This window comes from Gasterosteus aculeatus, chromosome 15 (genome assembly GCF_964276395.1).
Source record: "Gasterosteus aculeatus chromosome 15, fGasAcu3.hap1.1, whole genome shotgun sequence".
Classification (NCBI taxonomy): Eukaryota; Metazoa; Chordata; class Actinopteri; order Perciformes; family Gasterosteidae; genus Gasterosteus; species Gasterosteus aculeatus.
The window spans coordinates 5,553,105-5,565,331 of record NC_135703.1 but is presented as its reverse complement, the minus strand read 5'-3'; the positions used below and the strand labels follow the sequence as shown (position 1 = coordinate 5,565,331).

General features: G+C 44.7%; 2 protein-coding genes and 1 long non-coding RNA gene across 4 annotated transcripts in view; 1 reads left to right on the top strand and 2 right to left on the bottom strand.

The window, feature by feature from the left end:
* Positions 1 to 3,386, top strand: part of fndc5a (fibronectin type III domain containing 5a) — a 13,776-nt gene extending 10,390 nt beyond the window's left edge. Inside the window, exons 4-6 of one of the 2 annotated variants that reach the window (XM_040199184.2) lie at positions 2,223 to 2,312; positions 2,427 to 2,560; positions 2,788 to 3,386. In XM_040199184.2, the coding sequence (XP_040055118.2) occupies positions 2,223 to 2,312; positions 2,427 to 2,560; positions 2,788 to 2,847 (284 nt within the window). In that variant the 3' untranslated portion in view covers positions 2,848 to 3,386. Of the gene's footprint in view, positions 1 to 2,222; positions 2,313 to 2,426; positions 2,602 to 2,787 lie in introns of both variants that reach the window. The other variant, XM_040199185.2, reaches the window with a different exon arrangement.
* Positions 3,387 to 5,806: 2,420 nt separating this feature from the next.
* kop (askopos) lies at positions 5,807 to 9,810 on the bottom strand. The gene is made up of 6 exons (XM_040199174.2): positions 9,588 to 9,810; positions 7,763 to 8,547; positions 7,483 to 7,640; positions 7,145 to 7,245; positions 6,920 to 7,016; positions 5,807 to 6,805 (listed from the first exon to the last, which is right to left on the bottom strand). The coding sequence occupies exons 2-6, from the start codon at positions 8,543 to 8,545 to the stop codon at positions 6,676 to 6,678; spliced, it is 1,269 nt and encodes a 422-aa protein (XP_040055108.2). The 5' UTR covers positions 8,546 to 8,547; positions 9,588 to 9,810; the 3' UTR covers positions 5,807 to 6,675.
* A 651-nt stretch (positions 9,811 to 10,461) lies between these two features.
* Positions 10,462 to 12,072, bottom strand: LOC120832697 (uncharacterized). The gene is made up of 3 exons (XR_013452800.1): positions 12,037 to 12,072; positions 11,580 to 11,729; positions 10,462 to 11,482 (listed from the first exon to the last, which is right to left on the bottom strand). It is a non-coding gene; the product is annotated as an uncharacterized LOC120832697 (long non-coding RNA).
* Between the last annotated feature and the right edge of the window lie 155 nt (positions 12,073 to 12,227).

The following is a 12,227-nucleotide window of genomic DNA, read 5'->3' as shown; positions in this document are numbered from 1 at the left end:
TCGTCCCTTTCTGCACGCGCTCGTGCGCTTTGGTTGCATTGGTGATTCTCTCCGCTGCTGCATTCAAAAAGCCCCAAAGACACAACAGCTCCTCCAACTCATCACTCGACACTCAGCGAGTGTCTCACAGCACACGGCCCGAGAGCGAAAAGAGGAACATACGTACAGTTATATCGAATTTTTCTGTTTTCATGGCCAAGAGTGAAAATAGGAAAATACACCATTATGTTATTTCAGAGCATTGATGTAGAAACCCAACATTATGCAAGTGATATTGGCAAGTGAAAAACCTCTGAATATGATGATCTGAAAAAAGTAAAGCAATCAGACAAATGTATTGCAGTACAAAGAACAATATTGAAATGTAGCAGAGTAGAAGTAGCATCAAAATGTACAAGTAGATTTTGAACTTAAATACAGTATTTGAGTAAATGTACTTAATTACATTCCACCAATGACATTCTCTTTCACCTTTTGGAAAGAATCAGTCTAGCTGCCTTGTCTCACCATCACTCGCTCCAACAACCACTTCACATCTTAGATCTGCATATATGTTCGTCGAGGCGAAGGATGTGTTCAAATCTAACTTTGAACACGGATGATTTTCTTTTTAGTCGGGACAAATGAAACCACCTGCTCATCATTCTGCACATTGATAAAGAAAAGTGTTTAATTGGTCATTAGAAAGGATTATATTGGTGCACAACATTTGTCAAAAACAGAAAAAATAGCTAGAAAAAAGGCGAACGTCTCTAGAATAAGATAAGAGTTTATTCTCAAAACAGGGCTGCAGTAAAATACTATGAGATATCTTCCAACAGCATCCTTCTGTTGCATCCAATAGGGGGAACAAAACCACTTTTTCATTTCTCTTTGTGGCCACTGAAGTAAAAACAGCCACATGAGCGACCAGGAGGGATGCAACACAATACATCAAAAGAAAAGCGCTATTCATTTCTCGAGTGAGCAATCCGTGTTCAGTCAGGACATGTGTAGCCGAGCTCGGCATGAAGACCGCAGACACCCGCGGAGGCCGATCGATCCGCAGAAAGGCTTGTTGCTAAATTCTACTGGAGCGAGGAGTTCCTGCCACACTGGGACGCCGTTTTTCCTCTTAAAATTCAAACGTTGGCCGCCAGATAGGAGAATAATATAAATTCTATCCTGTAAAACATAGAAAAATCCTCCTTTGAACAGTGAGTACTAAAAGAAACGCATGAGTCCAAATAAGTAAGTCCTCCGGCGAGGACACCCCTCAGTCGTCCCTGCCCCGTCCCTTGATCTCGGCATCGCGCTGTAGTGCGAAGGTCCTCCAGCGTCCTGGATGAAGCCTCGTCCGTTCCCTTCATCTTCTGCCTCTGTGTGATCTTCTGACTTCGAGGGGCCCTCACAGAACCCGTCCTCCTAAGCGCTCACATCTGGATGGTCTGCCTGTGTTTATTCACATCAAGATGCCCGGCTGTCTAAAGTCTGTCTTTCGAAGATCATCACTTTCAAACCTGCACCTCCCCCCGCGTGCTCCTGCTCCCTGCATTTTAACACATGGCAGCGACAGGTGAAGACCAGCTGGCATGAGAGAGGCCATCTTCCTCATGGATGTCTACTGTCTAAACTGAGATCTGAGCATTCAGGGAATGAGCCAGCTGTGGAACGGAAACACCAGCCCTGAAGGGCCGTGTGAGGGAGTTCACGCTCTTAAGCGTAATGAAGTAGACCTCTAACTGTTTCCAAAAAAAGAGTACGTCCGCTCACGGGCCCTGCGTGCCTCACTCTGTGATAGAGCGAGCTGGGGAAATTAATTTATTAGGCTCAGTTAGAATCACAATTACATGGGAAACCATTTCTGCTGATAGGTTGGAATCACTTTGCTGTTTAGAGCCGATTGCCTCCTTGTTGCAGAACGAGACTTGCCTCAAGACGGGGAAACGTTGGCAACTGGATGCAGAATATAGCGGGCTGCCACTGAATAAGGAGAATTATCCAAACTTCAGGTCATGTTGGCAACACCAAGAGACAATTTAATGTGACATGTCGCTGTTAATTATGGACACCGATGAATGAACATCCCGCGTGACGGGAGCAGATCATCCAACGATAGATGATGACGCTGGTTTCTCCACCGTGTTACAACCACAATACAGAATAGGACCAATTCTTAGTTCAAATCATAATCCGCTCTCAACAGCATTAAGTTAAACCTGTCGCCCCCTTGACTCCCCCAGACGAGGTGACGATGGAAGAAGTGGGCCAGACCACCCAGCTGAGGGCGGGGGAGCTCATCATCATCGTGGTGGTGCTCATCATGTGGGCAGGTGAGGACCAAACCGCTCATCAAGCATCACACCAAGTGTCAAAAGTACCAGAATATACGAGAAACAGGAGTGTTTATGTCACGCCTCCCCCCCGCCCCCTCTCCCCCCTCCCAGGTGTGATCGCTCTCTTCTGTCGCCAGTACGACATAATCAAAGACAACGAGCCCAACAACAACAAGGACAAAGCCAAAAACTCCTCCGAGTGCAGCACTCCTGAGCATCCGACGGGGGGGCTGTTGCGCAGTAAGGTATAACCCACCTCTCCCCCCCCCACAGCAACGGCGGGCAGGTGAATGATCCCGGGCCACTAATGGATTTATTTTCCATTCCAATTCAGATAAACGTATCTGAAAATGTAAAATGTATCTGTATCTGTATCCGTCTCGGTGCGGCGGCATCCTCGCTCATCGTTTGGTTCCCGCGAGTCGTCCGGCCTCCCTCAGACCTGTCATCTTCCTCTCCTCTCCTCCCACAGTTCCCCAAGAACAACAACAACAACAACAGGATGCCATCCGTCAACATCATTGAGGTGTGACTGCCAGAACGCCTTCTCTTTAGCCAAACAAAGCGGGCCCCCCTCCCACCTCCCCCTTTTTGAAGCCCCCCCCGGGACTCCTGCCCCCCCCCCGCCGCCTCCGCGGCTTTGCCGCAGGGCCCGCCGCCGAGGCTGCGTGACCCCGGCGGGATCCGGGGCGACCCGGCTGGGGGCCGTCCGTGGGGGCGAGAGGTTTCAGAGGGCGTGCCGGGCTCCGTGAGGTCAGAGGTCAGGCTCCAGAGAGGCGCGGAGGCTGCAGACAGGAACCAACCCCAATGGGACCAAAGCCTACGGACTGAGGCAGAGGCCTTTTCATCCTCTCCCTCCCCTCCCCCCCCCTCCCCCGTCACCTCGCTCTTCTCACCTTCTTTCCGCACACTATCAACACAACCACAGACATGTCCCGTCACCGGGTGGCTCTGAGCTGCACCCGCTTTGTCGAAATGTGTTCCCTGTACTTCAATCTAATCTTCCCTCACCTTATTTCCCACCGACATTATATTCTGTTTTCTACGCTTTCAGGAATAAACACTCTAGATCACTCAAGTGTATTATTGAATTTTTCTTCATTTAAAATAAATTGCCGCAGCAGTCCTGTGGTTTATTATGGTATTCATCTTTTTTTTTTCCTTTTTCAAACCCCCTCCTCCCTTCAGGCAGGTACTCCCGTGGGAAATGATTTAATCCTAGCGCTCCGATCCCCCCCCCCCTCCTCTGACAACCCAGACGCCACCTGGCTCATTTTCGGGAGCCATTTCACAGAATGTGCAGCGATGACGCCAGAGCTGACTCACCCAGTCAGAAAGGACGCAGCGCGTAATAAAAGGCACGTCCACACGGGGACGATCGTCTTGGTCCCGTCTGCTTCGGCCCTCTTCTCTCATGCTCTTATTATAGATTTGTGAACTGTTACATTCCACGTCGGCCCTTTAGTATTTCCTCGCGTCTTTCTCTTTGAGGGTGTTTTGAAGCGTAATGTGACAAGTGAGTGGACTTTAAGATAGCGGGGGGGGGGGGGGGGGGGGGTATGGACTCTATGACTGTGGGTGGAGAACTGGCCTCTTACAGCAATAACAGGAAGCAAGGACTCAAACTCGGCAGCCTGTTTCGTCAACAGCTCGACCTCCCAACACGCTATGCTCAGACGGACACGAGCGGATGCACCCGGAACCTCGTCTGCAGGGGACTGAACTGTTCAAAGCAGTCTTTGAAAGTCTCTTGGACAAACTGATGGAGGGCATGATCCGAAAAAAAGGACGTTCCACCCAGACGCCTCCTCATGACGTCATGAACCGAGAGACAGAAGGGCTTCTGCTGAGACTTTTTCCACAAATCAGTCAGACTGTTCCCTGTATTCCACGAGCAAAACTGTTTGGTGAAAGCAGATGACGTGTTTGAGGGCTGATTCAAACTTAGAAGTACTGCCTTAAAAACTATTATATATTATAATTTACCATTCTGTCATGTTGTCAAATATGTGTGCAAAGTAAAAGGAGAGAACACGGACGACCTGTGGACGACCTGATTTAAGTTTGACTATCTGGCCATTGGTGTGTAAATACATTTTATATTCAAATTCTTCTTTTGGTGGCTTCAAGAGCCTTTCACGGAGTATGACTAATGTGGGAAATGTATAGAATCCAAATGTAAAAGGGTTCTACTGTTGTTGTTGGGAATGTAGGCCACCTGTCTTTGTTAACACACTGCTGTTAAAGTCCTTTCGTTTCATAGCGCTCCTCTACTGTTCTATTTCTACTACGTTGCGTCACCCTGAGGAGAGGGAGGGAGGGGGAGAGAGCGCCGGAGACGTCCCGCGTTTCATCACCCGGTTGTCAGCACATCACTGGACAAAAAAAAAAAAAAGATTGTTGAAAGTTGAAAATCAATGTGGGTCATCTTATCAAGTGTCTGCACATTTCACACTCGCCTGGTGGATAAACGGACTAAAGTAGGTAAAGGTGTGAGGACATGGAGCCGCTCCCTGCAGAAGAATTCGCCGGTCGACCACACAGTAAGAATTCAACATTCCACTGGGGCCTTTGGAGGCCGGCGGCCCGCTGGGGACTTTCAGCGTGACGTGTTCTCACGTCAGAGACAATTTAACACTGCATATATTTTGTATCAGACTCCTAAAGACGGCTGGAAGCTGAAACCTTTTATGTTGGCTTCTTGAAATGTGGGAATGAGATCCACAAAGAAGGCCGGCGTGGGAAGATGACCTCATGTTTATATGCATGAAGTGTGCGCAGGTCTCTGCTTAATGAGGGCTAGCATGGTTCAATTATTATGCACAAGGTTACGAAACTTCACATTACGAAGAGTATGGTGTGTTTACTTGTGTATGCTTCAATAAAATAAAACATCGGAATATTTTCCACTAGTCTATGTTAACTAAAGCATGAGATTGCCCAACAGGTCAGGGTGGGGACATATTTTTTTGAAGAGAGTGAATAATACATGTGGACCTCAGACTGTCAAGAGTCTTCTCCATCAAAAGAAAAGCACATACCTACAAAGTCCTTGTACTGGGGAGGAACGGACTGTGCAAACACAATAATCGGGGGTAATTGAAACTTACATTTACGGTCATGTCAGCAGCTTGTACTTAAATCCCTCATCAGATTATGTGCATCTATTCATCGACGTGCCAATAATGGACTCGATTGCTTGGCTGAGCACGTCGGAAAGAGGCAGTGGGACTCCTGAGCGGGAAGACACGACCTCCATCTCGATGAGCCGCGCCCCCGCTCACGATGGAAGGGCAAAACATTGTTGGATGCTGTTGAGGGGGGAGGAGGGGGTCGCTGCTGCCCTTCAGGCTGACAGGTCACTCCTCGGCCTTTCCGGAGTTTCACAGCCTGCATTATTCAACCAATGGGACCCGTGAGGATTAGTTCTCTGTATTTGGGTCCCCCGGGGGCCCCCCCTGTCTGCCTGTACCTGGGTGCTGCACTCAGAACGAGGGTGTTGAACACAGCTTTATTGTGGGAATAATACACTCCACCACACAAACATTTTTTTTTAGAATTATATTTTCAGGTTTCAACTTCAGTGCAGACAAAATTAATTCACATCAACAACTACAAACATTTGACAGCATAAGGTCACGTTAAGCTTCTTGCTCAGGTTTTCAAACGATCGGAAACGTCTACCGACCTCACAAAGAGGAGGGAATAGTTTCTGTGGCTCTCAGAAGTGCAGTTTTAAAAGAGCTCAAGGGGTTTCTGGTTTGTTGTAAATCACTGACCTCAACAGTTTATTAAAACATTATACAAGTTACTAAGTGTTCAGAGGTTTGTGGACTATCAAATTAGTTAGGTTAGTTAAAAGATGAATTTACCTTCTTTTTAAAGAATCACTTTCAATCAACACTGTGCTAATGTGGGGGGCACAATAAGAACAAATAATAAACCTGACCGTGCACACATGGACGGTTCTAATCAAAACAGACTGGAAACATGGATGGAATACATTTGAACTAGCAAAAAAAAAGCAGCGAACATTTCAAACAGTATTACAAAACACTTTTAAATACATATTAAAACATGCATATTTTCAAATTGAGTAAAAATGCAAGGCATTCAACATGCTTTTAAACCCTTGCTTTTTCCCCAGGCATAATCGCAAAAACATCAAAAACATGCATTAATTTGCTTATACATGACAGCATAGTTCAAACAAGATAGTGACAAACAAAAGACCCACAAAGCAGATTCAACCAAAGAAAGGAGGAGCGAGCAAACACTGACAGGAGGTAGCTGCTACACAAATTAGATATGTTTTAATGATCTTTAGTGCCATCGGTTTTCAAGACAGTCCACTCCCTATTTAGGGAAACGGGCTCCTCTGAAAAAATGTTGGGATCTTTGCAAAGCGCTTGTTTTGTGGATTCTTCTGGGAGTACCACTCAAGGAGGGTCATTTTTGGAATCACGTTGCCAAACCGTCTCTGGTAGTTCCTACAAGCACAAATCCAGAGCCACATGGTTGACGTTGGATAAAACAGGTGTGCCTTAGGACTACTTTAACATCCACACCTCTTCAGAACTACAAGGAAACGATGTAGGACGTACCGGCGTGTGAGGTCAGAGGGATGCTGCCACGGTCTTCCACAAGTGCCTGGTCTCTGGTCGGCTACATGGTTCATCAGGTTCACCAGCTCAGTCATGACTTCAGAACACATAGATGGGCGTTTCATCCACACAGTGTTTATTTTTATCTACATTTAACTCACATTAAAGCTTTGAAAGTGCATTACAGCATCGCTATATAAAAAAATCCAATACAAGTCTTCGTACCTTTATTTGACCCTTGATGCTCTTTCATGTGTCTGGTGACGGAATGGACATACAGATTCTTCTGATGCTCCAAGTCCCTCTCTCGGTCAAAGATCGCCGGCCTGAAAGAGACAAATTCAGCCACACACAGCATTTCTCGGTTCAGAGACAAAACACGGACTGTAGTGAACACAAAACAATGCACAAATACTGACACGTAGACGCGGAAAAGGCAGATGGCGTAACTATTATCAGCTGTAGACATAGTTGTCCTTACAAATCAAGCTACAGCCTGAACATCCACATTGTGTTAGACGTGGTCATGCAGCGCCCCCTAGTGACAGACGCCACTACAGTACCTTTTGCTCCCAGCGGCGCCGTCGGACCGGGCAGTCTGGAAGCGTCTGCTCTCACGTGGGCCGGGCTCGTCGGGCTGAGCGCTCCGCTCTTGCAGAGGAGGGGCTGCTGTTTTACTGCTGGAGGTCTGCTGAACGGGAGCCACGACCACTGATTTCACCTTGAAAAAGTGCACGCGCTGTGCGCGTTAACATGCTGTGCGCACACTGGGATTTGTACCAAGCGAGCTCAGTAAAATAAAAGATAAATATAAAGACATGAATCTGTTGCACGTGGGCTTACCTTAACTTGGAGGGGTAACGTAGTCTCGTAACTTGTGTCTAAAGTGTCTTCCTCTCCACCCAGCATCGCTTGGATGGACGACTCGAATAGGGGGCGGCCAATATTCCATGACTCCTCAGCATCACCTTCCAAAGTCTCCACATGAAGGTTTTGAGCCTCCATCACCGGCACACTTACAACACGAGACACGCGGTTTTGAAATGCGTCGCTCGTCTGACTTTCGCGGCGGTCTACGCGGCCGTCGAGACACAAGAGGTCTTCACTATCACAGTCGAAAGCAGATGCGAGATTTAAGGGGACGTTGTCACACCTCAAACTGTGTGGTACAGATCCCCCATCAAGCCCTCGCCCTGTGGAGGACCCACACTCCAAAGGCGGCGAGGGTAGCTGGGAACATGCACGTTCTTTAATCTCAATCTTAATAGTTTGTGGCACATTTAACGAAGCAGGCAAGGAGACGGCTAACGGTGACACAGAGTCACCTGTTGCAGGAGGGCTGTTGTAGTCCATGAAACACCCAAGGTCTGGGGACAAGTCCTTCGGACTACAGAGGTTTTTCACTGGCGTCTCATAGCCATCATTAAAACTCAAATTCTGTGATTTTCGTTTTTTGTTTACCACTTCAACTGTATAATTTATAAAAGGATCTGACAACTTTCTCTGTCTCAGACTGGCCTCCTGCTTACACATGACCATCCTGGAATATATGGACAGGGGTTTCAGGGGCTTTGGTCGATCAAACCTATTGGAAAGGTCAGTGGCCAATGCTGGTATTTTATCCATGTCTGTTGAAAAGAAGAAACAGGTTGTCAGTTAACTACCTTCAGATCATCATTTAGGCAAACATTTGAATACTAATGAATGTTAAATCAAGAGTAAAACAAAACTTAATTTGAATCATGAATTCAAATATTTTACCTCAATATTAGCCCGTGATTGAGTATTAAACAAATATATTCATCCATGTATGTATGTATGTATTCCTCAACCTACATAAAAAGAAGCAATAAGTCTCTAAAAACCTAACCTTGAATCCATTTAAGACTAAATCCGTAATAACTTCACACACAGCTGAATTCTTCTAAAGGTCTGCGGTCAGGATTAGCTCAACTACCACCGATCGAAACACTACACGATTTAAACGTAAACAAAAAAGCAAATAGTTACCAGACCAAATTTGGTTCGGGTAACACAAAGGGCACGAATATGTGGTGTATCTATTTATTATTCATTTGGCATTGTAAAAGACAGGCTTTGATTAATATAATTTGGCATAGTTAAGAGTTTCAAAATATCGGCTGGAAATAGCATAAGCTTTCATTAATGTCAAGTGCTACAATGCTAACTGAAGTTAGCTATATTACTGATGTTAGCAGCTAATGTCATTAACAATTTGCACTTTTCCTATGATAAATTGAGGGAAACCTTGTCTCAATTCGTATGGAATAAAGCCCAAAGTTTCAACTAGTGAGGTTGGTAATTTGCAAATGTCGCTGTATCTTCAACTTCATATTTAAGTTCGTCATAAGAACTCGTCATAAGAAGAAACTTTATTTCATATATAAGTAAAATAAATCCGACATTGAAGGCGGTTCACAGCAGGGACGTAACGTTAACTTCTCGGCGGGCATTAGCTAGCCAGCTAGCTAGCCCCCTAGCTAGCTAGCAGCAATAGCTTCATTCAAACTAACCTTGCCAGCTAGCCGCCCAAAACGGTAACCAACAAATCGGCGTATTAAATGGAAAACTGTAAGCGGTATGTAAAGGTGACGTATCATATTTTGCATTAATGCGCCGCTGAAACGTGTGGTAAAATAGAACTCACCTGCTATTGAAAATCCGCCAACAAGAAAATCAAACTACTTGCTGCTCGTGACAGGCGTTCGGGCTGTCGGCCACGCGCACGGGTATTTGAATCCTGAACGTGCACGCACGCAAGTCAGGTCGGACGGGGCGCCGTCCAAGTTCAAAGGTGTGAAATTCCTGTGGCATTGTTGTAATTTAATTTGGTGAAGTTTGTTTTTTTTACGTTCAACCTCTGAATTGACAATTAAAAGGGTCCATGAAAAATGTATGAAAACCATTTTGCTTCATCAGTTAGAGAAAGCATCCGTGTCTGCAACTGTGCATACGTGCGTATTTACGTTCTGTGGATGGAACATAGTTTATTACGGCCAAAAACCTGCATGCAAAGATTAACAGGCAATTCAGTGGTCTACTAAAATCCTACAGTGCAGCACCCATAGACATATGGCAGAAAATGATGATCCCAATGGTATAACAATCAGAATAGTTCTGTTAAGATATTACTTTATTAGTCCCGGAGTGGGGAAATTTACCGGATTGCGGCAGCAAAGTGGAGATGCACACAAGATACAAACCCCATTCCAAAAAAGTTGGGAGACTGTACAAATTGTGAATAAAAAGGAATGCAATCATTTACAAATTTCATGAACTTATATTTTATTCAGAATAGAATATGGATAAATAAATGTAAAAGAAAGTTTAAACCCTTTGGTTTGGTACAACACCATACGGTTTTATTTTATTGAAGGGTTCACAATATAAAAAGCAAATATGGCACAACAGATTCACAACACCGTGGCAGACAATGGTGAAGATAGACGCACAATACATAATATAAACAAAAACTTGGTTTTGGTCCTTTTTCTTAATGCCAAAAATGTGCCGTGGTTTGGTGGCTACACTATACTACAATATCTATATGAAAACATTAATAGCTTTTCCTTCAATATGTCGGGGCAGACAAGGGTGAGGATGGATGCACGATAAATAATATAAACTAAAAACTCTGGCTTCCAAATGGTAGTTTTTCTTAGTACCGAAAATGTGGCCTGGTTTGGTCCTTAAAAGTGCGCTAGAAGAAATGTGAGTTTTCCTGTTTGCTCATTATTGGCTGTGTGATTAGCATAAAGGCTGAGACTGGTAAATGCTGAGATGAAATATTGCTGAGGGAAATAACAGAAGATCTCACCAAATATGACTCTGATAAAAGGCCACATGTGAATTCTTTGTGCGGTGGATGAATCCGGATTGGCATATCCAGTCATTTATATACATGTCTGCAGAAAACTGTGTATCGTGCCTTATTTCTGATTGTAATGGATGTGATTAAAAGATCTGTAGCAGAGGTTTCAGCTACTAACACAATCTTGGTAACAGTAACATGTGACATGAATGCACAACACAAATAAGGAGTGCTGCAGAATATGATCCAGTAAACGAATAACACTCGTAGTATGTTATAATACGGGTAGGTGAAATCCAGCATTCTGATTGGTTGAGAGTGAGTCACAGGGTGTACATTATTGACCCATGTACAGTACCGTGTCCAGTGACCTGAGCGCTCCATATCAGTGCACGCATAAAGCTGTCATTTCAAGTTTTAACAGTGAGCAAACATGTTTTGTGTAAACTTTTTGGGGAGAATCTCTTGTTATGAGTGGTTAAAGGCTCTGGGTACTGAATTGGGTTTAAAGGACAAAAGTGGAGGTTTACTATGCTATTCATAATGGTCACTGGCAACCGTATTATAAAATCATGTATGTATCCGAGGCAGTACATTGTTGTCAATAATGTTACAGTTAAAGATTGTTGACAACCCTTGAAAAGCACAACGTCTTCCTGTTGCTGGCTTCCCTTTCAGACGTTTTTGGGTCACTGTTCTTCAAGCAGAGGATGCATCTGTCCGGGTTCCAGCTAAATATCAAATCAAAACAGAGTATTATTCATACAGTGCCAGATTAGGACAATTCATATTTGTATAGTGTGAATGTAAATGTGAATGTAAAAATACCTGGAAAAGTTTTTTTTAAATTTGCCAAGACACAAAGTAGGACGATAGCAAGTAAAAAAACACCAGCAGCAGCACCAGCAGCAACGCCACGATTCACAGCAACAGCAGCAACAGCAGGATTCACAGCAACACCAGGACCAGCATCAATCTCTGTCAGGAGAAAAGAGTTTGACGGTTAATATTCTGACAGCAACATTTTATGGACCAGGTCCAAATGATCATTCATATACTCTACTGCATTTTCTTTTAGTTCAATACCATCAACTGATAATTGTAGCGACAGGGAGCCACATGGCACTCTTACATTTACAATCCACACTTTAAAGAGCATAAACCGTGGACTAAATTAAAGAAAGAAAGAAAAAATGAGAGTAGCTTGGGCTGCAAAACACAAATGGCGAGATGCTAAGCAGATAGCAGCTGGAGGCAGTGGTCTCATACACACTACTTTCCCTACCTCTTTGTTCCTGAGACCTCTGGAGGGCATTTACGGAAACGCCCAAAATACTCAAACTGCAGAAGAGAATATTTGACCTGTAACATATTTAGTGGATGGAGCTTCAACCTGGAAGCATTTACTGGATCCACTTCAGGAGGGACTTTGAATTCCGACATTTTGTGTTGACAAGACTCGCACAACAAAGATGC